This window comes from Haliaeetus leucocephalus, unplaced genomic scaffold, assembly GCF_000737465.1.
Source record: "Haliaeetus leucocephalus isolate CR32 unplaced genomic scaffold, Haliaeetus_leucocephalus-4.0 Scaffold362, whole genome shotgun sequence".
In the NCBI taxonomy this organism is placed as follows: Eukaryota; Metazoa; Chordata; class Aves; order Accipitriformes; family Accipitridae; genus Haliaeetus; species Haliaeetus leucocephalus.
Window position 1 is genome coordinate 6,375,844 of NW_010972798.1, and position 27,589 is coordinate 6,403,432.

A 27,589-nucleotide genomic window follows, 5' to 3' on the forward strand; every position below is an offset into this window, starting at 1 on the left:
AATTCATGTTCCTGGCTTGACCTCAGACCTGCCTCATCGCCCATGAACTTGGGTGGTGATCTGGCCTTTTCCTGTAACCTGACTACCATCCCTGAGTCTGCCCTGCTCGCCTCGCTCAGGTACCATGGGACAGGCCCCTGCCCTGCCAGCCTGGTTATCATCACGCTCAGCTCCATCTCACCATCCCTCGGGGAGCAGCCATCCCGCACCGTGCCCTGACAGACTTTTGCTACTGAGGCTGTTATTTGCTGATGCTGCTGGGCTGTCTCAACTCTGCACATTCTTTACTCTCCACAGTTACCTTTCCTTCATGCTCTTACTGCTGGGAGTAATTTGAGAATTAAAAGCCAAATTCTTTTGTTGGAAAATGCCCAGTTAAATTTATTTTTCTAATCTCTTCTTGTGCTTTCTTAAAACTGACATCTCCAGAGATGAAGACTGTGATAAGAAACTTATTTATTTAAAGATGTTACACAGATTGAAAAAACAGGTTGCCATCGTGGCCATTATTTTGTTGCAGGTAGTTGAGGTGATTGGATGCTGGCTAGACTTTGGTAGGCTTTTTAGGCAGCAAAGGCCGGAGGATGGAGTTTATCTCCTTTGCTTCTGCTGGGCATGAGTCTGATAGAGAAAGTTCTTCAGGAAAAGGGAGAATAACTGGTCCAGTGACTGGTTTGGTAAGGTCTGGTTTGTCTGCTTGAGTCTTTTCTCCATCAAGACTGGGCGTAGAACCTACAGCCTCAGGTGGAACTGGCTTTCCATCTTTATGTTCATTTTGACTTTGTGGTAGGTTTTGGAAAGAGATATCCTCAGTTGAAGGGGGTAGAATTTTAACCCAGCCCACTGTTTTTTCTAGGTGTGGGGAGAAAGGATTGGTTTCTGAAGGGAAAGGTTGTTGATGATTCTGGCTGGATTTTCCAGATGTCTGATTAGCTTGCTGTTTCCCCTCTTCAGTGGCAGGATCCTAAATAACAGGCAGTAAGCATTACTTATATTGAAGCTATTCCAAATTCTTTCAGATATGAAGAAGGTTCACCCTTCACACTAAGGATCTGCTGCAATTCCAGTCTGCAAAGACCAGCTGCAGAACAGAAGCTCAAAGGACAGACAGATAGAACTTCTTCATATGCTAGTGGAGATGGGTGCATGAAACTTGGGTAACTACACAGTTATTGCTCTTTGCATTCCCTTTGTTATTTACAAGTTCTTTGTAGAGCATTCTGAACACATTCTGTATGATTGACTCTATACTTACTCTATTGCCTTTTTATCCACCTAGCAACAGTATGTTTTATCACACGAGAGTTTTCTTCCTGATTTGGCCTTATCACTTTCTTGAAGCCCATATCTTTGTGAATAAGAAAACTTAAAAATGGCTGGGCTTTCAAGAGTTCAATTCTTGTTTTGTAAAGGAGTATTACTCTTGCAATATTAAGATTAGATTAAGAAATACCTGCAGACTGTAGATTTCACAGGATGTTGTGACAAACTGTTCATGTTCCAAGTGACTGTTTACTACAGAGCCTTTGCAGAAACCTATTTGCTGGAAGAAGAAAATGCAAGTATTTTTTCACATTGTAGCACTGATACCTAGCTCCTATCTTGTAAAATAAGTGATTATGAAAGGCTGAATAGTTATAGCTTCTACATGTATTTGTAGGGATAAGCAGCTTGGGCAAACTTTTATTTTGGGATTGGCAAGCTTACAAAGGAGGCAGCATTTTGAAAAAGGCTTTATGTTTGCAAAGGAGGGTTTGGTAACATGATAAGAAAAATAAGCTGGCCACTTAAGGCCCAACTACAACAGCACACTTAAGTTCTGCCGCAGCAGATTATCCCCATGCAGGCAAGTTGTGTAATAGAACATAATATAATTTTTTCAGGCAAAAACAATTTCACACCATAGGAGTGAAAGAAACAATGAAAAAATGTTGTTTCTAATAGTTGTGGTTTTACTGGACTGTAGGTAACATGGCTTGGGGCTTGAAATGTTATCTCTTGGCAACATACCCATTTAGTCTTTCTGTTTCTCTAATAACTTTTTTCGTAGTTCCTAAACGTTTTCCTTAGCTGACCTCATTGTAGTGTGAATATACTCTTCATGCATTGCTTGGCATTTATTGTCTATGTCTGTTTACTTGGAAGAAATCCTTAAGAATGATTCAGTTTTGTAAGGCAATGGCTACCCCATGTTTTTCTGGATGGTATTTTTTTCTGTTTTCTTTGTTCATGAACTCCTAGGTAAGAAGTCTGAACTTTTACTGAAATGTTTTCTCTATTCTAAAGCACTCTGTACAGTTGCAAGAGAGTATAGAGCTACAGCCCATAAAAAGGCACCTGTGGGCTTCGATTCTTGTCTGCAAAGAACCAAAGGGATAGCCTAAGTATTCACTGAGGAATCATAATATCTGAAAAACAGGTGTTTATACAAGGAAAAGTACTTACAGCTAGTTCCGATGAAAGTGTCTTGCACTGGGAGATGTCAGCAATTGAGTCATTTTTGGAGCAGGATGTCTCCTGAATCAAAAACTCTACAAAATACGCAGGACCAACGACCCACTGTTAATGAGAGACCAGTGGCAATTAGACCTTGTGCATGTGTCAGGAAGAAGGAAGAATTGTACAGACCTTGAAATATATGTAAAACTCCTGCTAAGTGTGGAAGGAGCTGGTTATATTTGGGGCATTACTGTTGTATTACAGGAGAATGATTTTTTGCCAGTGCTGCTTAATTGCCTGGTTATTTTTTACTTCTTATATACGCACAATCTTAGTAACTCATGGATTAGCTATAGTTGAAATTAGTTTGGGTTTTGTAGTAAGTTAGCATCCACATAGAACTACATATCCAAAGACCCTCTTCAGTGCCTTGTTGGTCATTTCAGGCTGCTTTAATGAACAGGATCTCTTTTTCTATTTCTGAAATATAAGTACCTCAGGGTTGGAAAATGGGAGTGATTAAATACTGTATTGTAGTAATATCTAACTATTTGAGACAAAGAGTGAAAATTGCTTTGTTATCTATTGATCATGAATTTTAGAAAGACCAGATATTACTGTGGTAAACAGGATTTAGCCAGGGGATCATTAACTCTCTGTCAGTCTAAAATTAGTTTTAAACCATGTTTAAACTCATTCAGTGAATTACAGGTATGTGTTGGAAGGGATGACTGTGCTTTATTAAATTCTTTCTGTTAGGGAGTCACTAGTTCGTGGTGGTAGTAGAAGAAAGAGCTCACAATGAAGATTTCCTAAACTTTGGAATGCAAATCTGTGTCTTGAGTTTTGCATAAAGCCCTTCTTTTTGCAATAAACGGAGCCAAAGTCTTGGATCATTGCAGATCTCATTTCCCAGAAGAATTCTGCATAGAAATATTCTCTGTACTATACAGGTACAAATTCTAAACAATCTGTAAGACATAACAAATCATATAAAATATAGCAGGTGGATCCATACTTCTTGAGGGCTAAAGCAAGTCAGATGAGCCTTGGCTTACCTGCATTGAAGCTCTTGTGACACTGAGGACAGAGAAATAATGAGTTTGTTCACTCTTTTCATTGAACTTGGCAAGGCTTTGAGCAGCAGCCTCCAAATATCTGGGCTCAGTTGGACTGTCATCAACTGGGCAGTCAGGACATACTGTCCAAATATATCTGGGTGGAACTTTTTATCCAAACAAAACAAGGTCATTAGAGAAAGCATAACCATAAGAGTATGTTGATAGCGTAGGTCACTGTAAATGCATCTATGTCCCCAACCCCCCAACTTGTCCTCCAGTCTCCTGGAGTAACAATATGTGGTTTGATTCACTTAACGGTTTTGAATCTTTATGAATTTGCAGACCCATAAAAATGTTGCAGTGGAGGCAGAGACACTGCAGAAAAAAGCTCAGCCTACTGACAGTGGGCTTGCTGGTTTTACTTGCCTTTCACAAACCTATAAAAATGCTTTTTGGACCAGAGGGTAGAAGCCCATATAGAGGCTCTGCTGGGTTTCCCAGAGATGAAAACAGTTATTACTGCACTGCTTTAAGCTGCAGGACCATACTGGCCTTATGATCAGTGACTTGAGAAAATTAGGGCAGCTGAAAGCTAATGGAGACGCTGTGGTGCCATAATTACAATTAAAATTTAAAGTAATGCTGTATGGCAAAGAGTGTTTTTCCAGTCCTCTTTTAAAGTGAGTATGTTAAATAAAGACATACCTGGTTGTAAAATGCACTCATAAGTACTCAGATGAGCAATATTTCTTGCCTGATTAATGTAGATAATTGCTTTGCACTGACCATAAACCTAAAACAATATAAACATTTAGAAACAATTAATATTGCAAACTTTGCACTGATCATCTAGTACCTAGACAGTGGGTGGTTCATTTTCTCCTTGTGGTTATGAAATTATTTTCAAGAAAAAAGTTGTCTTAATGCTCAAATTGCAATGAAGCATATTTCTAAGTATCCATCTCCTTTAGAAATAGAAGGCCAGATCTTCCCCTGGTGTAATTCTGAGCTATACAGGTGCAGTGCTTGTTGGCAGGATGGCCTGCACAAAGCCACAGTTCTGGCAGCTAAGTGCCCAAGTGTCACAGAGTGCTTTCCCTGGCCAGGCCCCGGCACCAGGAGCTGGGTCTATGTCTAGAACACAGAAAGCTTAAACCTGAATATCAGCTCAGAGTATCTGTATCCAGTCACCTGTCTGCCACCTTCCCCCTTCTCCCTATGTCCATAGTAAGGAAGGAGAGTGGTAGGGAAGACCCTAAATCAGTCTTGTGGCACAGTAAGATCACCCTTGCAAACAAAGAAACTTGTGACTTTATGGCAGAAAAAAATACTGGCCTGTCAATATCCATTGTGCCTTTATGTTTAAAAATTGAATGTATATTCTCTGAGTGCTTCTTAAATATTGCCACATGTATGATCAAGGCCTCTAGGACATAGATTTCTAGACTTCGCAGAAGCCATATCAACCATGTATGCCTTGCACCTTTTTCCTGCCGAAAGCACTGTAAGCAGAAGTGAGCAGAATTCTTTTTATTTTTTCCAGTTTTTCATTTAAAAATGAAAACTGATTGACCTAAGAAGCAGCCCAGGACAATTTAATCAGAACTTTTCTTTTTTTCACGTGAAGCTTCTTTCTTGTCATTCTTCATTTTATAAGTTTTTTTTTCACTTGTTCAGAATCATTTTGGTCACCTGTAGCAACAGTCTTAGATCACTTTCTGTCTTTGCAGCTTATCTTGCTGAGCTTTCTTTCTTGTCCTCTTTCAATGCAATTTTTTGCAAAGTTGTCAGAGTAAAAGTGGAATTAAACTAAACCAAAAATTGCATGTTATATAAAAGTGAGTTTCTTTTATTCCCTTCTTGACAGGCTGTCTTTAAAATAAACTCTTACAGGGTTGCTATAAAAAGTAAACCATTTATTCTATATAGTGTTCTAGCATGGCTATTTAGTTATGTCTGCTTATTAGCTCTGGTCAAAAACTTTCTTTTAATTTCATTTTTAAAACTAAACCTTACCAGTCTATAAACTTATTAGAAAGTACAGAGGAAAGCTGTGGACCTTAAAAAATGAGTTCTGATTTCTTCTAAGCTCTGCTGCCTACTAGAAATGCCTGTGTAGGGATTTTGCTGTCCTCAGTAATACCTGAGTACTATTCATACCTGAGATTTCATCTCATACCTGAGATTAAATAAGAAAATAAAATCCTTACAGTTGCATGAGCAGGTCTGGCAGTACAGTTCCTCCACAACTTTTTGCTGAGTACATGGCATTCAGTATCTACTACATCCAAGATGAGATAGAAGACAGAACCAGTGATCTCCTGAAAACAAGAAATGAAAGGGTCATATCGTAGTTTTGTATAGAACAAAGTAGGGACACATGAAATGGAGACATGGAGAAACACAAAACACACAGGTGGGACACACAGCTATCCTGAAAACTGAACATTCTGTGGGACAAATTCTCAATGGTGACAAATTCAGGCCTTGTTAGAAAGGCTTGGTCATGCGTCTAGTCAGCTTTAATTCAAACCCAGCCTTTTAGCATCAGTTTTATCCTTCTGATTCTGGTACCAACCAGAACCCAAGAATAAGGACTAAACATGGTAAAGTTTTCATCGTCAACTGCATTTTATGGTTAGATTTGAAAGGTAGGTTATTTTGCCTTCAGTAAGAATGAGACGATAAATACCACAAATAATAAAAACCTGGTAACGTGGAATCTTCCCAGTAGGCATTAGAAACAGAAATGTCTTATTTCTTAGAGTAGTGTCTTCTTCAAGTGTGGATGCTTTGCACTTGCCATAAAGAGGCAATGACTGAGTTGATGCAGACAACTTAAATATTCTCTCAGATATCAGAAGGTGCTATGAGAGACCTTGCATATCTACATGGATGTTTCTGACTCACTTAAAGATTCAGTCCAGTGCTCTGAGCCTGTGCTTAAGTTGAGACACTTTTATTCAGTTCACTGCGGCACAGGTGCACAAAGCAGTTAGGGCTCAACGTTTGGGCAAACATGTTTCCATGCAAGAGGAACAGGGAAAGACTAAAAGTACAGCTCCATATATCTAGTGATTACATCACGTGGTACAGAAAGATGAGAAGCTGCATGGTGCAGCTCCTGGTTCTGCTTCCACTGCAGATACAGGTAAGCACCTTTCCAGGATGTTTATCAAGGATACAGCTTAGTAGGATCGTATTCTATTTTCTGTAGTGGAAAGCTGGAAAGAGAGCAGCTGTCATTTATACATCCTAAAGAACTTAGTTGTGAGTGTTAGCTGCATGTTTAGACTGAGATTTTGTCTTTGCTGAAGAGGAAGAAAACCCAAAATTGAATGAGAGCAGTATTCATTCATACCTAGTTGATTTCACACTTTATGGGGCAAGAGTCTTGTAGAAGTCTGGGGCCAGTATCTGTAAAACTTTTGGCTTCAGTTTTGATTTCTGTTTAATAGCGACTAAAGACCAGTCAATGCGGCATCTAAAGGCTGGAGTATGGCTCGCTTTTTGGTTTTTATACTGCTGGGAAAAAACACTAACAGGTATCTGTTCTTGAGTTCTGAGGAGTCTGAGTGATACAAACTATTCTGGTCACACAGTATAGAGATCTCTGGAAAGAGGCTGGGATGGTGATTTTATGTGAGCTCTACCATATATACTAGTAAATGTAATACTAAACCCTTGAAATATGAAAGAGCAAAATAAATAGAAAATAAATATAAAGTGAGTAAATTTTGTTAGTTTTTTTCTCTAAGTTATATTCTTACATATGCAACTTACCATGCTTTATACTATTTTTTGTATTTTCATATCCTCTTTTTCCTTAAGTGTTCTATGAAGTAATCTGGTAATGCCTTGCAGTGAGCTCTCAGGGTTTGCCTACACTAATCCTGAGGTTTAATTATAAGTGTCGTTTTGAAGGTCGTGAAAAGATCAAAAGCTATTTTAACAAAGAGTGAAGCTGAGGTGCTGCAGCACTGCGTGCAGTGGATGGCAGCATCCCCACACCTGGCTGCATAGATCCTTCTATGGAAGGAACTAATCATAATTTTCTGTTTACATTCAAATGTATGGTACCTAAATACCATGATGATATGTCTCCTTAATCTGGTAGCTAATATAGGTTAAGTCAGTAAACAGAAATTAAGACTGGTCAAGGAGTAGTTGCCATTTGATGAAAATGTGGGGTTTGAGTAGTGCAACATTTGGTACAAGTTGTACCTTCAAATATATCCTTTATGAGCAATAATATCACTAACACTATCCTGCATGAAGAAGTAATAGCCAAGAAAAATGGTCTGGTCTTCAGTTGCTATTAAACAGAAATCAAAACTGAAGCCAAAAGTTTTACAGATACTGGCCCCAGACTTCTAAAAGACTCTTGCCCCATAAGGTGTGAAATCAACTAGGAATGAATGAATACTGCTCTCATTCAATTTTGGTTTTTCTTCCTCTTCAGCAAAGACAAGTGTATCTTTAAGGAGTTCCAAAGTTGGGACTGGTGACTTGAGCTTTCAAGTTGGTTGTTCAGGTATTCTGGAAGCAAAAGAACATACACACCTCATTAAAGAAATGTTCTTATAGTCAGATGTGTTTGATGTTAGATGGGTAATCAGCTGAATCATGAAGACTGATTGGAAAGCTTGGTGATCTTGGAAATACTAAATGCAACCAGGGTGGACCAAACTGTATTTCCTGTTGCCTGTAGCTCTCTTGTATAATATCAGCTCTAATACGCAGATGAGGATATTACAAAATCTACACATATTTTTGTCTACCTGCTTCTGTATGTTATTATGCATCCTCCAGTGGGGAAAGGATAATTTGGGGTTTATTCAGAGCTCAGCAGATCTCTGAAGGTTTCATCATCCTTATTTTAATTTTCATTAAAAGACTGTTATGCAAAGGCCTTTTGATATCTGCTTAGTATTGAATAAAAACTTCTGTCTTTTCTGCATTGCCAAAAAGATCCCTTCCCCAGCACTGCTGATGCTAGGATTGCCACAGCAACGCATGCTGGGGAGCCTGGGAGCCACAGGAGATGCGGCAGCAGCGTACCATCACCTGGCCTGGTCATCACCAGGGTGACCTGGTGCAAGGGAAAGAAATGAAATATTTTGGCATGTTTTTTAATTTTGGTTAAGTGCCTGTCAGTGAAGTTAATCATGAGTGTCTTGTATGAAAGAAAGGCTCTGTTCTACTTGCATGTAAGTTAACAGCAGATGGCTCATTAGTTTCAATTAGAGCAAAACCGAACCACAGGTTGCTTAAGGGCAGATTTGAATTTGAAGTAACTTTGAAAATGTTTTTATCCTGAGTACTGGTTTAAAAAATGGAAGGAAGGATCACTGTCTGATTAAAAAAAAAAAAAGGTTTCTTTATTTTTTTGAGAGGAATAGAAGGTTGCATAAGGTTGTTACCGTCCATGAACATCCCTAACATAGCTGGCTGCTTCTTATGTACCCAGTCCCAGCAGCAGCAAAAATGTGACAAAGGGCTTAGATTGTCTATTTTGTTATTGCAGTGTCTTGAAACACCTTATTTACAGGGTAAGCTTATTAGATGCAAAAAATAAGAATAAAAGTAAATTAAACTCCCAAATGAACAAAGTATGTCCTAAGGCAAGAAGTTAAGTCTCTAAGGAATTAAGTGACAGACCAAATCACTAACAAGGACCAAAATTCTCCGGTGCTGAGATATACTTGGCACAGGTGAAGGGAGAGGCAGGGAGAAAAATGAAGTGGTTTACAGCATGTCTGCATCTACTATGCTGCACTGTAAGGTGGTCATAGGTGTGCTCTAATTATTGTCAATAGGGAGTAGCCCCAGGATGGGGGACTAAGTACCTAACGCCATGACTGGTGATGTGGGGTCTGGGCCAGCTCAGAGGCATGACATGTGGAAAAAATTCTCAAGAGACCTGATGTAGTTTCTTAGTGGGCACATTCTGTCACTTGAGCAAAGCAATACAGAGAACACAGTGCAAAGCACAGCAAAGTGTGCATCTTTAGTCAGGAGATCTCAGATTGCTGGTGGCCACAGCATGTCTGCAGAAACTATGTCCTTGTGAGAGCAGCAAGAAGTAGTGTCATATCCTTGCCAGTACTGATCTTTAAACATCTGGCAATGAGCCTGATTTGCTTTAAGGGTTCAGAAATCAGCCTTTCAGGTAAGATTATGGGAAGAAAGCAAGCATGGCAGTGAATGTTAGTAGCATACTTCCACAGTGCCTTATGTGTTTGTGGGCCTTGTGCACTCCTTTCAGGTTGTCCCTGGCAAGTGCCAGTAGATTCAGCTATTGTAACACAAAATAGTAATAAATTAAGCACACATAGAGAAATAAGATACTTGAGGATATGAGAGTGACATTCCATAGGTATTTCCAGTGTAATTTTTGCACTTGAACTGGTTTCAGATTTCTTCTGGAGAATGAGTCATCATTTAGAGGTCTGCAAAGGAATTCCCTGGTCCCAAGCGGGACGTATTTATACCTGTTAGTGCTTACATCTTTTGTGCAAAATGCATGATGATTTAATAGCCTTTGCACTCCAACTGCTCAAGGCAGTGGGAGGAAGGTGTAAAATGAAATTAAATCAGAGTAGTGGTGTTTCATACCAAATTTGAACTGATGCCTGGAGCTATTCCAGGGGCAGGCAGCAGAGAATTGTGACTGAGATTTGCTCTCTAATTGCCCACAGTGGTGATGAAACTGTTTCTAGTCATCTGTGCGTAAAGTTGACATGGCCTCTGGAGTCCTGTGAATATAACTTTACATTTGCGTTTTGAAATATTTCTTAGTTCAGATAGGTATTGCTAAGGAATAGTGATAGACACAGGGCTCTTCATGGGAGAAACAGATACAGGACAAGCAGGTAACTTACCTGAGGATGTTCTCGGACACTGAAAATTCGGGAGAGACTGAGTATGTAGCCCTCTGTTCGGTCGGCATTGATCTGGCGAAGAGCCAGATCTGCAGCCTCCTTTACTGCAGTGTCATCACAGGTGGGGGAAAGCAATGCAGTCGGTGCTTCTCTGGCAGGAGGAGAGGCAGCCCAGGAGCAAAGCGCCTGTATGCCAAAGAGCATTGAAACAAGTAAAACCATTCTGCTTAGAAAACCAGTGCAGCAGATCAGAATGGCAAGTCCGTATGGAGGGGCTGACCCGCATGAAATAGCAGACTTTTGTAATGGAGCTGTGTCTCTTTATAAACTTGTGTCCCCTTTTTATTATGTACTGACCATGACCTTTAAATCTACAGCTGCAACAGGAAACACTAAGTCAATGATTACAAGGTTTTACGAAAGTATTGTCACTCCCTCTGAGACCAGAGAGCACTTTCTCCTTCTGGCTTTACATCTCCAATTTAGATTTCACTGGGCAGATCGTATAACTTTGACTTCATTGCAAGGGACAAGAATATACACAGAAAGCTGCTTTCTTAAGAAACCAGAATTGCTTAAATAAACCTACATGCAGGACAGGTCTGGCTCCAGCTCTGTTCTGTCAGTGAGCCAGTTCTTCTCCAAAATAAGACAATGACAAAGGTCTCAGTAATTTGAATGGGAATTGGATAAGGGCCACAAGGTTGACTGATTTTACACTTTGTATTTGTTAAATGCAAACAGCAAACAAATATACTGACTCTGTGTTACATGCGGTCAGTTTGGTTGAGATAGAAAGCTCCGTTTGGCTTCATTCTTTGAGTATTTCTAGTCAGTTGGATACCTACAGATGAATGTTAACCCTTAATCCAGACCAAGCCAGGAAAATGCAGTCCATGTCCAGACAAGAAGCCTGTGGATAAATGGCCTGCTCAAGCCATTAAATACTCTTAGATAACATGATAACAGGCAATGTAAAGAATTAATGATTTCATCATGGTTTCTGCTTTTAAGCAGAAGTTTCCATTGTGTTTATTTGGGACTTAACATTCTCTGTAATTGAATATAGTGACATAGATGTGGTAAGTTTTGTTCTTGCCTCAAAGACTTTACTTCTGTTGGTGGGATGGTGCAAAATGAGCTGCTGTAAGAGATTGGAGGAAATAGACAATAAGTGAACCAGGGCTATCAAAACAGTCTTAGGCTATTGAAGACTCCATTTCAGGATTTGTTCCTTCTCAATGCCTTGACTCCAGCCCACTCGTCTTTTGTTGCCTAAAACTCTCTATTTATTGACACCTACCATGTTTTTGATGCCCCGCTCTGATTTCCCTGAGCCCTGAACATTTCATATTTCATCCCGTCTTCCCCAAACTTCTGACTTTGTTCTTACTGCCACATTATGCAAAGTACTCTGTGAAGTTGCCATCATTATATGTTGCTTCTGATGCCAAAGAACAAGTCTTGTTTCCTTTTATTTCCTCCCATCTCAACTTTTTGGCTGTACCTTGTTTCAGCCTCTGCCTGGCAAAGCCTAGCTTTATATTCCTGTGGGTTTAGAGGCAGGTACAGTTACATATGAACTCCATTGCTAATTGTAACACGCTGCTGCATTTTTATTGCCTGAGAATGAAACTTAGTGATGAAGTAAGAACCATCTGAAATTATATAGTGAGAGGGAAAAGGAGAGGAAGGCAGCCTGTAGGAAAGTTACATACCTGGGGCTGATTACACTCATCTTGGTGCCAAAGGTCTGAAGGGGAGAATCTAGCAGAAAGAACTTTTTAAAGAAGAGAGAGCATGTAACATAAACTGGAGGGTGAACTGCTTTCATTTGATTTCTTGTACCCAGTGCCTTCCTTCTTGTGTCACCTCTTGCTCTTTTTTGCCTGTAAATTATTCTTTTTGTACTTTGGGTCGAAGAAAATGTACATCCAGTTGTTTCTTTGCCAGTTCACATCACCTTGCATAGCTGTCCCAGATGTAGTCCAGACTTCTCTGTGAACTGCAGCTACTTATCCTGTAACTGTCTCTTGGACAGATGACTTAGGACCTTAGTTTTCTATCTCGTTCAGTGTTATTGTCTCCCTGATATTGTATGGCCAGAATTGGCTCAAGGAAGAGTCTCACCTGCTTCATCTTTAGTTCCTTGGCTTCTCTAACCACTGCCAGCGCCTACCCCAGTTTAGATTGTAGGAAGCTGCAGGAGAATCATAAGCCTGTGATTGTAGGCCCAAGGAACAAAGGAAATTGGTCCAGCAATGTCACTATTTTAATTATTTTAGCACTACTCAGTGCTCTGCTTTCATTCCTTTTCAGCAACAATAAATAATACAATCCTGATATGACTGGAGGCAGTAACTGTGGGAGGGAGCCATTCACTGTCTCAGCTGCTCTCCCCATAGTACCACAGAGCACATGCAAAGTTGTGAACGTGTATTTGTACCTTTGACTTATCCACTCACTGCTGAATTTGGAGGTTGATTTGCCAGCTAAGAGACTGCACTGTGGTCACTATTGATTCTTGAGTGATTTGCTGAGTACAGATGAAAAAGGGTCATGGAAAATTCTGCCTGGAGAAACTTTAGTTTGAAATGACAGTGGTGTGCCTTGTGGCTAACCTGTCAGAAACTCCATGCTGGAGGTGGGGGAATAGCTGGACAAATAGTTGTTATCTTGAAGATCTGGAGAAGTGACAACTACCATTACTTGGAGAGGATCCCAGTGAAAGTCATTGGTTTTCTACTAAGGGGCAATTCTGCAGTATTTCACCTTGAAGGATCCCAGAAACTGGGTAACCATTTCCCTGGCCCTCATTTTCTGTCATGGGAGTCTCTGTGATCACAGCTATCTGCTGGATGACACCGAGTACCTTTAGGTTTGAGGGTTGTCTCTGTGTTGACTGAGGAAGGAAAAGTGCAAGTGAAGGATGTAATTGTCCCTGTTTAGTACCACTGTAAAGTTTGGGGGGATTAAATTTTTATATATTGTCACTTTTTTTTCCTGGTGGTATAAAGAATCTCAGCTCTTTAGCCCAGCAGTGCTCAAGACATGTTCCTCTGGGGGACAGCAGAACCTGTCCTAGGGAATGATTGTAGAAAGCTGGGTGGGATTATACATGCAGCCAGGAAGACCTGCAATGGCACTGGGTCTGAAACTCTTCTAAGAAGACTTTGATTGGTGGCAGAGGTGGAAAACTCAGATAGCAGGACAGAAGGGGCACATGGCTGCTAGACTGAGCCACCTCACGTGTTGCCAGTTGCTTTGCAAACTGAGGGTGAGGGATAATGTACGGACTGTATCCTGTAGGGAAGGGATACAAGAGATGAATGTTGAGAAATGCTGCTGTAGCCATAGTACAGGAACAGCAGAAGCAGCAATGCAGACTCGCTCACATTGTTCCTCGTGCCTGGGAATGCTTCCCCTGTGGCTAAAGGATAATAACTCATTTTCTTTATCCTCACAGTACATGGCATTTCTATGGAGATGGGTGCCAGTTAGTACTGGCTGTGTCGGTGCCTCTTATAATGGGGAATTGTTACATCCCTGACTCTGTTCTTTGTACTCTTCCTCCCACTGGAAAGGAAAAAATTTCTCTGTTGAAGTAGCTGACCTCAAAACATGGACACAGCTGGGAAATCTGAGCATGTCCAGCCAAAGAAGCACACGAAGTACATATGCTTTAGCAAAACAGGGTTTGAAAAAGCTGAAAAACATTGTCAGCCAGTGATGTAGACCTGACAAAACTATTCATGATGCATTTCAGGGAAGAAGGCATTTGTATTTTACATATTGTCATTTCATTGCACTTACTGCCTAGAGAATCTACTACTAAATACTGCATCTGTTACTAAGGTCCAAGTGCATGAATACGGGGCCATACTGGGGGGAGACAAAGTGACTGCTTCAAAGCAGTCATGGAAAATGTACCCTTAAGAGGGCAAGTGTTAAGGAGGAAGAAGATGAAGTACAGCTACTAACTGGAATGCACAGAGCAATTCTGCTTTTTTTTTTTCCCCTCTCTGTTTTAGGAAACAATGGAGTAGTTACACAAGTTGTAGGAGAACATCTTCGAAGTGTGGAGGCTGCAGATGTTCTGCTACACATCCTTGCTTTGTGTGGTTGGAAAAGGCAACAAGAAAATGCAGCATTTCTGGAGTTCAGAGATCCCCATGGGCAGGGATACCTTTTACAAACTTACTGTTTCTGCCATCAGATAGAGAATTTTCTAAGCCTGGAAAACACTGTCTCTTCTATAACTTAGTGCCCACCTCATGATACACAAGACAATTTGTATGGTTTAGTTAAGGCAATTCCTAGTTCTAAAAATACAAAAGCTAGGAAAACTAATTGCTCCAGGCGAGTTAAAAATTCAGTCTTATGTATCTGTTTTAATAGTAATGCAGATCATAATAGTAGCCATTTCGTTAAATCCTGTACTGTCTCTCATGCAGCGGGATGGGAAGACCACCTACCTTACCTCTTCAAGAAATTTCTACAGCTTAGTACTAGCACTTTTTGAATGAATGGCTGCATGGAGAACATAGTGGAGTCACTGCTTTACAAAGAAGCAAAAAATCACTGAGCAATTGACTGGCAGTAGCTGGTGCAATTGTCTGCAACACACTTCCTGCAAGAACTCAGCATAACCTTGAAACGTGAGAGCTGCTGCCTTCATGGGGAGAGCTTGCCGGCAGTATGTTGCCATCATGTTAGAGTAAGGCTTATAGAGTCTGGGCTGATTTCCCCTGTTTTTTTCTCCTCCACACACCCAGTTGAAGCACTGGTGCAAGTGCCTACCTACAGCTTTTCCTGTCCCCATTGACACAGCAGAGCAGAACTTTTCTGTATAGCAACCTGTTGCGCTCTCATCAAGAACAAATGTTAGTTGTGTTGCTTACTGAATACTGGAAGGTTGTAACTAGGAGAACAGGATAGGTTATTTGAAACAGTTCAGAAATGACATGTGTTCTGCAGCTTTTGCTGCCTGCATGATAATTATCTTGTAGCAAGTACTGTTCCTGGTTAAAGATTCATGACTGTCTTTGAGACTGCTCCCCGGGGCCTGCAGAATTCCAGTCTGGCTGGCAGTAAAGATCCTTCTGGCCCCTGTCCCTTACCACTTCTCTACCTAGAATAGATTTTGCCTCTAGCGTGTCAGAAATTCAGGGAAGATTTAACTGCTAGGACAATGGTAAATTGCCATTACTGTCTGGGTCCTATTATACGAGATACATGTCTGTAGTATATTTTTATTCCCTTGAACTGGTATTCCCTCATGCACACAGGCCATACAGTACCCCATTACCATATTGCACCTGTGAATCTGCTGGAAGACAGAGAATACACATGTGTTTGGCTGGAAGGATTGATGCTTTCAGTCTATGCAGCAATGAATGTGTCCCAATTCTTTGTTCTTTTCATAGACTTGGATGATCTTATGCCACGTCCAAAAGTATTGAGGTACTTCTAGTGGATATTAAAAGTAGGTACAGGCTAGGAAACACTACAGGTGGAGGGAAAAATACATTTTTTCCTGCCACTTCTTTAGTGTCATTGGTGTGTGATCAAAAGAAAGGACTGACCTGATTTTCCTCAATGTTCAGCACCCACACATCCCAGTGAAGCTGATGAGAAGTGCAGGAGCTTACTGTTTTTGAAATCAAGCCCAGAATATGACTCATAATGCTGTGAAGGAGCTACTTGACAACTAAATGAAAATATATACACATAGAAGGTACCAAAGCATTTCTGTTGAACATTTTATTGTGAAGTAACCTTTTGGGTGGTGTTTCTATCACAAAGCTACAACTGTTGTATAGTTCTTACAACAGTTTCATTGAAACAATATTTTCTGTATTTTAACTGAGCATCCCTGTATGTAGAGAAAACAACCGCTACATGTTGTAATCACCTATATTTTGCAAGGTCTTGGCCATGTCTCTGCTCTCTGGAGGGTAAAACTCATTAGGGCTCAGAGTCAAGCGTTCTCACCTATTTGCACTTGATGTTGCGGTCTGTGTGTTGATGCTGCTGCTGCACACTGATCCCTCAGTTAGCTGTATTGCCATGTCTGTAACACAGCCTATATCTTGAAATAGCGAATCTTCCCAGGGCATGGAGGAGGAGGAGGCACAAAGCCAACTGGGCGAGGTACTTTGTCATGCTGAGCAACATTTGCAACTGCTCTCTTTGCTACAGATTTTGCTGAGAGCATGGAAGTAGGAAATTCTGAAGAGCTAGATTCAGATGCAACAGGGTTATTGTGGGAAAGCCTGAGATTATGGTTTGTGAAGCCTTGTACAATGCTGGGCACCAGTCCTGCTGATGTGTCTTGACCTGGTTGAGAGTAGGTAACTCCAGGCTGGAAAAGAAAAACAGTTTGTGTTTGTGTTCAGTGACTTGGGGCTTATAACATACAGGTTGTTGATACCTTACTAGGTACCCTGCTCCTAACAAGATATAGGCTTCCAACCCAGGTACAAAACATTTCTGATCATCACAGAAGTTTGATTTACATTTGAACTCATACACAGGAGTCCAGGAACACATTTTTAATATCTGGTGGATCATTAACACCAAATTCTGTGCTATGTGAACTTTCAGGGCCACCTGTGCAGCTGGTGAAACATTCAAGACCAGCTGTCTTATTCTTTCTTTCATAGATCTCCTAGACAGCTAATTACTATTGTATTAGCAAGAGCTCTGGTCCATAGAAGTATTCAACCACCACCTACCCCTTCTCAGACCAAATGGAGGCTAAAATACCTGGAGAACACTCAGGTCCAGTACATACAGGTTTCCCTCCTCTTGCTATAGCAGTGCAGGTCACGCTCCCTGAATTCAGTCATGTCTAAGGACTACTAGCAAAAAGCCCCAGCTGATTTCATCTAACACAATGGCTGATTTATGTTTTATATCTACCTATCATCTCCTGCATCCCCCTAGCTGAGCAGAGTTTGGTTCCCTTTGCCCTACCAGACATGAGAAGCTCCCAGATGGTTAGGAGGACAAACTTTGCCAAGCGTGGATGGCAGAGGTGACATAGTTCCTGGCACAGAAATCCAGAGGATAATCAGGAGCTACCTTACCTTGTTTTTTAGGATACAAAGTTAAACTCAGGTTATCACAGATAGCTAATGTAGTCTACAGCAAAAAGAGGTAAACTCAGGGTGATTGTTTCTAACAGTACCAGTAGGCTAGAAGACTCTGGAAAAAAAGGGGATATCTGGAGTTGGTACCTGGTGTCCATAGAGCTGGCAGTCCACTGTGAGGTCCTGTGAGGGTTGTGTTACCATTGTTGCTGTGCAGAAACCAAAATTCTGGCAAAGCAGAACATAATCAAGAGAAAATAGTTATAAAATAGAGGAGACCTGCATTACAGTTTTTAATTTCAGTGCATTTAAAAATAGCTACATCGTCTCATGTTTTATCTGAGCAGTAAAGTGCTTGCTTTTTAGTCTGTTGGACTCAAAAGCCAAGCTGTTTAAATGCATAAGCACCAAATAAGGGAAACTCCTGTATTCTTCTAGAGTAAGATCCTTTGTATGGATGGATATGAGGGAGGGAAAGAATATATAGGAATCTAGGTAAAAGGTTCCCACCCACTAAAACTGCCTAGGACTCAATTTCATCAGAAACAAAAGAAGAATTTCAGCGTGATAAAGTACACAGTATAATTCTCTCAAGAGCCTATATATCAGAACAAAGCACACTGACAGTACTTAAATTGTAGGAAGGTGAAACAGTCTGCCCTTTTGTTATGTGTTTTTGTTCTATCCAATACAAAGAGCCTGATTTTCTCAGGTGCTCATGTTAAGAAGAGTAAACAATAATATATATTCTGTGGATGAAAAATATTTTGTGCTAAGGACACTTTGGACCTCAAGCCTTTTTGAAATATGTTCAGATGCATCAGGATTCAGTCCAGATATACCTCAGAGAGAAGAGAAACGTGTGATACAGCTTTAGGAATTATATATTGAAAAGCATATCATGATAGTATACAACTCTTGCACTTTCATCTTCACAAAGGTCTATTCCCACACAAGTGCGAGCACATCACAGCATGCTGCTTTTCTACCTCTGAGCTGGTAAGATCAGGACTGATGTGCTGGCATACTTACAGACTGATTGTCAGGCAGCAGTTGACAAGCCTCCACATTAGCTTTAGCTTCTTCTGCTGAGCAGTTTGTGGCAGCCACAGCAAACTCAACAGAGACAATATGCACTGGGTGATACTGATAAAACAGGAAAATTGTTTAACTGACTTTACACATTGAAACTGCAGAGCTTCTGAGAAAAGATAAAAGGCAAATGTTGTGGCTTCTAGCTCGGCATCTCCCACTGAAGTGAAAGGGAATCCTGTGGCTAACATGACACAAAATGCTTGGGAAATCAAGGGCAATTCTGTAGGGCAAATGAGAGCAAGCTAAATCTGTTTGCAAACATAACTAGTTACCACTGCACAATTACCACAGAAGAAATATTCTATTTACATGGAACCCTAGACATAGTTGTAGCAATTACCTGTATTTTGGCTCTTCCGATCTCAAGGAGTTTGAGGTAAGCATCAGCAGTTTTGCTGTTGTGGTCATTGAGTGCAGCTGTAACAGTTGTTAATACGTCAGTGTTATTCAAACTTGCCAGCAGTGGACAGTCAGGGCAGAGTTGGAGAACATCTTCACTTGAGTCTGCAGGAGGAACCAAACAGATTATGTTTCGATCAGATTGTAGGTTGTTTTGAAAGGCATTATAGACCTATTCAGTCACACAAACCACAGTTTCATGGTCTGTCACAAATTATAGTGGAAGGAATTTTTGCAGTACGGGCCATAGATGGCAGTATTTCACATGACTTTTGCCATTCAAGTCTTTCTGCAAGCAAAAGCACTGTGGACTTCAATAGCACATTTTGAATATTCTTACTCAGGTTTTAATCAACTCTCTTTCTGGCAAACTATCTATGACACCAATGAAAAGATGTCTCAGCTCACAGAAGGAATGGTGCAAAAGTGAAGATATTTTAATTTATCAGAATTGTGTTTGTGTGAGTGTGTTGTTTCATTCACTTGCTGGTTCAGAAAATATGCAGAATAGAGATTCCACTTTCCCATGGCAATATTGAAAATGCTGGGTTTAGTAAATAAGCTGCATCTGGCAAAGGGGCTCTGAAGATCAACAATCTCTAGTAAATTTAGACCAACAAAGAATCAAATTCTCGAGGCTAAACTTCTGCGTGAAAAGCCTTACTACCAGCAATCTCTAGGTCAAACCTGGGACTTGGTCCCCAGATAGTCTGATAGTATCTTAATTGTCATAGTAAAGAGGAGAAAAGAGAGAGGGATGGCTTTGTAGGTGAATGAAATCAGAAAGGGGGGAAAAATCACTTTTGAAACCCTTTATGCCATATTTATACAGTGTTTTAGAATCAGAAAAGCTAGTGACCTGTATCCACTTCCATAATGATACTCCAGCCTCTAGATTCAAAACCTTTTAAAGAACAAAGTCTTTACCTGCATGCGAGTGGCATTTACTAGCAAGTACAGATAACTTTCCATCCAACTTCTGCAGTTTGACATCACAGTCACCCTCAACTGCCTAGAGAGAGACAAAAATCAAAGGATTACATCAGTCAGATAAATAGGAATTTCTGAATAGAGCAACTATTACTAAATTCAGAAGAACAGATCCTGCCTGAGTGATTCTGGCAAAATCAGTCTGATTGCAAAGGTGCTGCTAGGTGTGTCCTGGAGTCTGTGATTTTGTAAAAGGCAGACCAAAGCTGCAAAATCTGGAACCAAATCTGGATCTCAAAAGTATCAGAAGTGCCAGGGTAGCCATATTATGGACATTTGGTTGAGGTTCCTCTCTCGTAAAGAGCAAAGAATACGAATACTTATGAATTAAGACCTTCTGCAGAGCTGTTTGATAACATTCTCGCTAATCTCAGCTGGTCAGTGGCCATGGTAACAGCAGAGTGTGCTGCCTTGTGTGAGCTGGCTCACAAGCAACATGATCCAGCAGGGGAGGAGATGTCAAAGGCAAAGCTGGAGTCACTGGGAAGAGGGAACAGTTAGAGTTACCTCCCCCCAGATGGAAAATGGGATCTGAGCCCTGGTGAATACAGGGCTGGATCATGACTCAAATTTAGTCATGAGCTCTGTGTATTGGGCCCCATTCTAGAAACAGCAGGCTTAAATTGTCAATTGCTCACTCTGCTTTCTGCTTAGAAACCAGAGCTGCCTGTACTCAGACAACACTTCCACTGCTTGAGTTAGGGAAAGCTTTTCACAGCTGGATCACACTTGCATAAGAACAAAATATTTGAGGCCAGTAAACTCCAGCTGAGCATTACTTTGAAGAGCCCTGTCTGAAGGAAATAGCTCTTCTGCAGTCTTGACTAGGACTAGGTGGCTAGACTTGATGGAATTTCACTAGGTAACACACCACATGTAGCCAAGGGAAGGTTGTGCTTGCACGGATTAACAACCTGCCCTGTCTGCAGTTTGCAACAAGGCAGTGACATCTGGGCAGACCACTGAGGGCTGAATCTGGAGCCCCTAAACACGGCCCCATGGCATTCATGAACTGTTTGTGGGATGTTATGCTGACAGTGACCTGTCCTCATCACATGTAAGAAATCCAGGAGTGAAATCCTTCATGACATGAAGGCAACTAAATCAACAAGGAGGTTACAAGTGATTGGGTGGTTATAGGCTGTTACAGTGATATAACATTTGCTTGGAAGTCTGACTGATGATAGCCTGGCCTCTGACATCAACATACTGAACATGCACCTTTGGACCGAGCTAGTAGTGTTTTAGATACTCACATGTTGTGTGAAGCTCCTCACTGTGCAATTTGCAAGAGGTGTAGGGCTGAGAATGTGGCATGTGGTCTCTAATAAGTCAAGTTCAAGAAACATTATGTCATTATTCGGCCCCTGGAAGGAAAAAAACCAACAAGAATTGTAGTAATTACTTCACAAAACTTCACTAGATTTCTTCTCTGGGGCTGTGCTGTGGTCTCTGTTGCTGACTGTCATTGGGTAGCTTCAAGTGTACACTAGAGTAACTGAATAAATCCTTACTATTTAACTTCATAAAAAATGGGACCCAGTGTTTTAGCTGGAGTAAGTCAAAACAGTCACACTGATTTTGTCCAGCTAAGGAACTGGCCCATAAATCTTGGAAAGTCCAGCCTGTATGTAGTGGGTCAGTTCTCTTAAGTTAACTTGATTTTAGTTTGTTGTGTAGTTTTAAAAAATCAACAGCCATCTTTGCTGATGAAAAAAGTTCATGTTGCTATAACCAGATACCAAATAAACACAGGTGCACATTGGCCTGTCCCATTTAGTCCGTTGGAATTACACTGAATTGCACCACCTAAGTTCTAGCCCCAATACTCATGTTGTTTATGGACTGCAGGTTCTTTTATGGTTGTTCCTGAACCTTTGCAACTATAACATAAGACATGTGAGTGGAAGGGCAGAATTGAGTTCCCTAGATCCAAGACTGACTGAGGTTTGAGTCATGAGTGATTCCATTTAAACCAATGAAGATATTTTACTATAAAATTATTAAATATGAGCAAAGCAGTGTCACCAGTGTTTTTGTGGGGGTAACTCTGGGCACACTTCTAATCTCATTAATGTCTGTTTTAGTCTCTTGTGAATGACTTTGGTATCCTCTGTCTCATAACAAGTAGAAAACAGCCATGGAGTTTCATTCTTGTTAATATTTGGGACTGTTTTCAATGTTTTGAGAGAATCAAAGGTTCTGAATGGGTGTATACATTGTATTCATGACCACTTCTACAGCCTTTCTAGGTGCCTGCAATGATGGCAATAGATCTTAGTGAAAATGAGAGTACAAGCCACAGTTACTTCCATTCAGCTTCCTCGTCAGCTCAATGGGATATTAGGTAAAATTAATGCCTACTACAAAATCACTAATAGCATGGAGTTACAATAGGTATGCATTTAGCCAATAAATAACTACCTGCATCACAAACATTATCCTCACAGTTTTTCTCCAGATTAGCTATTGGGCTCATGAATCAGCACTTTGAATGATCTGCCCCAGCAAGCATGCTGCATTTGTAAACTGACCCCTTTCTAGCATTGTACAAAAATATCTGAACATTCCTCTGCCCCCTATGTTCTGCTCTTTGAGAGATATATTCCAGTGATCTGGATTCTCAACTGTTACCAGGTGGCATTGCCCCATTTAAATCAACAGAGCCATGCTGATTTACCCCATGTGAGGATACAGCCCTTGGCAGGGCTTGTTGGTCGTTTCCAAGCATCTCCAGGTTAACAGAATGCTCTGCCTGCAAGCTCTCACTTACCTGGGGTAGCACGCGGATATTCTCGATTCTGTTTAAGGCAAACTTGTATCCGTGATGACTGCGGCCATTAATATAACTCACAGCTACTTCAGCTGCTGCTTCAGATTCTGGGTCATCACAGCCCAAGGGAGCAGGGGGAGCTGCTGGTACAGCTTTGTGAATTGGAAGCTGAACAAGCAATATTAAAGCTACTAGTACCTTCATGGCACCTGAGGAAAACCGATCCCTTTCAGAAAAAAAGATCTAAGAATACTGTTCAGATGGTAGCTAGAACTGGGGTCTCACTTATATAGTACATACCACAGACTTCGCATGAGCGCATGTCTGATATTTGTCCCAATTCCAAGAGGCATTGCAAACAACAAAAGAGAAAAGTAAATGTTAGGACATCAAGCTGACTGATTAATATTGGCCAAAGTAAATTTTATCAGGTAGGATATTGCAAAGTCTGCTAAAGCAACTAAAGAAGAAAGTGTCAGCAAAAATAAACCATAATTTTTAGACACTCTTCTACCAACCAAATACAGTACATGCAAAAGGAATATGATCCCTCCTGTTAAATGTGTAGAGATGCTAGTGCTAATTAAGCTTTCTTGTAAACAGGACACATTCTGTTAGGGCCCAAATCTCACCAGACATCAGTCTAAATTATGAGATCAGTAACACGATAAATTAGAAAATGGAATTTGAAACAGTTCTAAGGATCACATTCAACAGTTAATGTAATTGTATAGCAACTTTTGCTACTGAATTCATTTGGAATAGGAAATGAGACATAGTTTCTAAATCTTTTACATCAGCTCTTTCTTTCTCTGAATAATCTGAATACTTCCAGTAGTTCCTGGAATTTTATTTTGCAAAGCAGGCATCTTGTAGAAATTTTTCTGGAATATATTGTACAGATTTAAGGATTTGACAGAAGATCCTAGAGGGCACAAAAGTGTTCTAAGCAGAATGTAAATGAAAACTAGCTGCTTAAATGCTCAGGAGTGCTCAACCCCACCTTCTATTTACATTCACAGTATACGTGTTTACAAAACAGTAACTGGATAACAAAAATGTTCTGTGGAGCAGAATATAGCTTTTATGATGTGTCCAGCATTTAAGAACTTTAATTTAAGCTGAGATTTAGCTAGATAGACTCTAGCTCAACCAGTACCAAAGTTTTTCCTGCAGGGATTTCAGAGTAGGTTTCTATGATCCATTTTATGGTGGTGAAATCTCTGTTGTCATTTTCAAGGAGTTCAGAAATTAGCTGCAGATTTGAGATGAATAGGAGGACTTCAGCATATTTAGAAGTTTTCACTTGAGATAAGTATTTCTCAGCTTGCACAATAGCATGAATGAGGCTAAAAGATTTGTAAAAAAAGCAGTCTTGAGTCATGACTTTCCCTTCCAGAATCTGGAAATACAGAAAACATCGTAAATAGAAATAGTTCAGTTGAACAGATTAAGTGATGAAGAAGGAGAATGGAAAGAGACTTAAAAGATGGAATGCTTTCCTTCAGCTGTGTGGAATGAGGTGAGTTTTGGATGCTAAGATTTGCATATTGAAGAGATTCCTGGGGAAAAGAAAGGCTCTTCCTCTCTCTTGCAGTAAAAAATTGCTCTGAGCATGATTCATTTCTTCCCCTTACTTGAAGCAGGTGTTGTTTGGCATTTGTTCTGTTGTGTGGATGGTCATCTGTCTTCTTGACTTTGGCCTGGAACACTTAAAGGCTGAAGGTTTGGTGTCCCAAAAACACACTCTGAGTGTTCCTTGTGGGTATCTTTTGAATCATGGCAAATTTATTTAGAAAGATACTATTTTACTCTTTACTTTTAACCCATAGTTCAGTTTCTAACCTGTGAATCTTTTATTTCCCTTTTTCCTTTTCTGGTATGAAACATTGAGGTAAACTTCCAACAGGTGCAGACTGAAATTGGTTTTCACCTAAGTGAACTATAATTACCCCAGCAAAGGACTTAGACCATTATTTATAAATTTAATGTGGTCATTACCCAGTTTCTTAGGTTACATCTTCTCCATGTCAGAGTTGCAAATACTGTAGGATGTATAACATTTCTGCAGTCAAGCTGTAGGTATTCCTAAATGTAATATATAACCCAGTTCAGTCAACTTCAGGTTCCATTTTCAAAGAACAACTTAAAACCTCAAATGGCAAACAGGATTTATTATCTTCTTTCTTCCCTCTCCATTGTCACTCTATACATACAGTACTCCATTTACCAAGCAGGATGAAAAGGAAATACTTTGGAGTTGGCTGTACCTCTTCTCAGTTTCTCTGTAGGCTTACTCAAGACCTTCCCCTCTTGGTGACTATATAAACTTTCTTTGCTGGCATACAGAGGATCAGAAATGTGCCCATATGAATATTAATGCTCAGTGAAATGTAGAATGTTTGTAGCTAGAACTTTTGGGGTTACTTGTGATATGTGTGAGGAAATTTGTATTTGGTTTTTATGTTTGGGAATGGAGTTTGAAAGTGCAATCAGGTAGTTTTGCTACAGGTGTTAAAACAAAGGAGCCTTTAACCTTTTGGATACTGACTGACACAGATCTGCCTAATTATTCTCTTCTGGAAGTGAGATTGCTGATGTCAGTTCTCCCCAAGCCTGTGTCCCATCATGACTGGCCCTTTTTTGGCACCCTCACTCAAGAGGCAATAATTGCAGAAATAACTTCTCATTGAACTCTGTGCAGGTCTATTCTCTCCCTTTCATGTCTGGGACATAGAAAAAAGTTGTCCTTCAGTAATGGCTGCAAATAGTTCTTACAGCACAAGAAAGTGAGCTGAATTCCATGGGCTCCTGGACAGAAGGTCACATCTCAACCCCACTGAAGTGAACAAGTCTTTCACAGAATCACAGCATCACAGAATGGTTGACATTGGAAGGGACATCTGGAGGTCATCTTGTCCAACCCCATTGCACAAGCAGGGCCACCTAGAGACAGTTGCCCAGAACCATGTCCAGATTGCTTTTGAATATCGCCAGGGAGGGAGACTCCACAACCTCTCTGGGCAACCTGTGCCCATGCTCGGTCACCCTCACAGTAAAGAAGTGTTTTCTGATGTTCAGACAGAACGTCCTATTTCAGTTCGTGCTCATTGCCTCTGGTCCTGTCACTGGGTACCACTGAAAAGAGCCTGGCACCATCCTCTTTGCACTCTCCCTTCAGGTATTTATATACATTAAGATCCCCCCAAGCCTTCTCTTCTCTATGATAAGTAGTCCTAGCTCTCTCACCCTTTCTTCATAGAAGAGATGCTCCAGTACCTTAATCATCTTCATGGCCCTTTGCTGCACTGTCTCCAGTATGTCCATGTCTCTCCTGTACTGAGGAGCCCAAAACTGGGCACAGCACTCCAGGTGTGGCCTCACCAGTGCTGAATGAAGGGGAAGGACCACCTCCCTAAAGCTGCTGGCAATACTTTGCCTAGTGCAGCCCAGGTTACCATTAGCCTTCTTTGCGGCAAGGGCACATTGTTGGCTCATGTTCAACTTGGTGCCCGCCAGGACCCCCAGGTCCTTTTCTGTCAAGCTGCTTTCCAGCTAGGTGGGCCCCAGCATATATCCCTGCATGGGGTTGTTCTTCCCTAGGTGCAGGATTTCAAACTTCTTGTGGAATTTCATGAGGTTCCTGTCAGTCAATTTCTCCAGCCTGTCATTGTCCCTCTGGATGGCAGCACAATCCTCTGGCATATCAGCCACTCCTCCCAGTTTTGTGCCAACTACAAACTTGATGAGGGTACATTCTGCCTCGTTATCCAGATGATTAATGAAGATGTTAAACAGGACTGGACCCCAGTATTGACCTCTGGGTTACACTGCTAGTTACTGTCCTCCAGCTAGATTTTGTGCCACTGATCACCATACCCCAGGCCCAACCATTCAGCCAGTTTTCAATCCACCTCTACCCACCTTTCATGTCAGTAGTGTTAGACTTTGTCCCTAGTGAATTAGGTTGCCCGAGAGACTTGACAAGGCTTCACTGTGATGGAAGTAGAACAAGCTGGGTTTGCTGACCTTGTTATATAAAATATAGTATTGATTCTATGCTCAAGAATTGAGGCTCCACTGAATCTCAGTTCTTAATAATTCATATAAACCACAATGGAAAGGTGAGTTGATGGTTTACTTTTTTGCTTTCTCTTTTTTTTTTTGGTTGGATGCTTAGAACAACTAGTGATGATTGGAAACTTGCTGCCCCTGCTCAACCTCATCTGGAAAAAAAGCAAAGAATTGCCTCTGCAAGATGTCAGGTTGACACCTTCCTGAGCTTAGAATTCACGCAAATTAAACAAACAAACAGATAAATATCATCTTTTTAAAGCTTCAGATCAAAGTTAAACACTTGTGGGGATTTCTGAGGCTCTCTTTTCAGATTACTAAGACGTCATTTTTTGGTAAAGCAGACAGAACTGGTCCAATTCTCTGCACCACATCAAAAGATGCATTTCTGAGCAGTCAGGCATTGTACAGCACCGCAAAACTTAATCACCTCTTGCTTTACACTTGATTAAGTACATTACTTTTGGATCATAGAGTTCACAAGATATTGGAACATCAGGGCTGTCTTCTATATAGCCATCACCTACACAGAAACCTGCACACTAAAGCAAGAAAATGTCTGCAGGGAAAATGTCAGATAGTTAAAGTGACCGGTCTTGTCAAGGCAGCATATTGCTTCCTTAAATGACAGTATAATCAGCATTTAAAAATAAAGTGTGTGAAAACCCATAGAGGTCTGAGAAAAACCTCAAGACAAATTAGACTAATTGATTTGCCTAGTCTTATTGGCCTCTTTCCAGTACATGGGCAAATCTTCAGCAGATGTAAGTTGGCTTAGAT

At 40.7% G+C, this 27,589-nt stretch overlaps 2 protein-coding genes across 2 annotated transcripts; both read right to left on the minus strand.

Annotated features, from left to right (window-relative positions):
- Positions 1 to 544: 544 nt before the first annotated feature.
- On the minus strand, positions 545 to 10,655 carry FETUB (fetuin B). Its single transcript, XM_010573094.1, has 7 exons — positions 10,385 to 10,655; positions 5,711 to 5,821; positions 4,206 to 4,293; positions 3,498 to 3,664; positions 2,446 to 2,559; positions 1,454 to 1,543; positions 545 to 964 (listed from the first exon to the last, which is right to left on the minus strand). The coding sequence occupies exons 1-7, from the start codon at positions 10,604 to 10,606 to the stop codon at positions 545 to 547; spliced, it is 1,212 nt and encodes a 403-aa protein (XP_010571396.1). The 5' UTR covers positions 10,607 to 10,655.
- A 5,709-nt stretch (positions 10,656 to 16,364) lies between these two features.
- Positions 16,365 to 23,004, minus strand: AHSG (alpha-2-HS-glycoprotein). The gene is made up of 7 exons (XM_010572957.1): positions 22,736 to 23,004; positions 21,219 to 21,329; positions 19,900 to 19,984; positions 18,914 to 19,077; positions 18,511 to 18,624; positions 17,626 to 17,706; positions 16,365 to 16,748 (listed from the first exon to the last, which is right to left on the minus strand). Exons 1-7 carry the CDS (start codon positions 22,937 to 22,939, stop codon positions 16,470 to 16,472), a joined length of 1,038 nt encoding a protein of 345 aa, XP_010571259.1. The 5' UTR covers positions 22,940 to 23,004; the 3' UTR covers positions 16,365 to 16,469.
- Between the last annotated feature and the right edge of the window lie 4,585 nt (positions 23,005 to 27,589).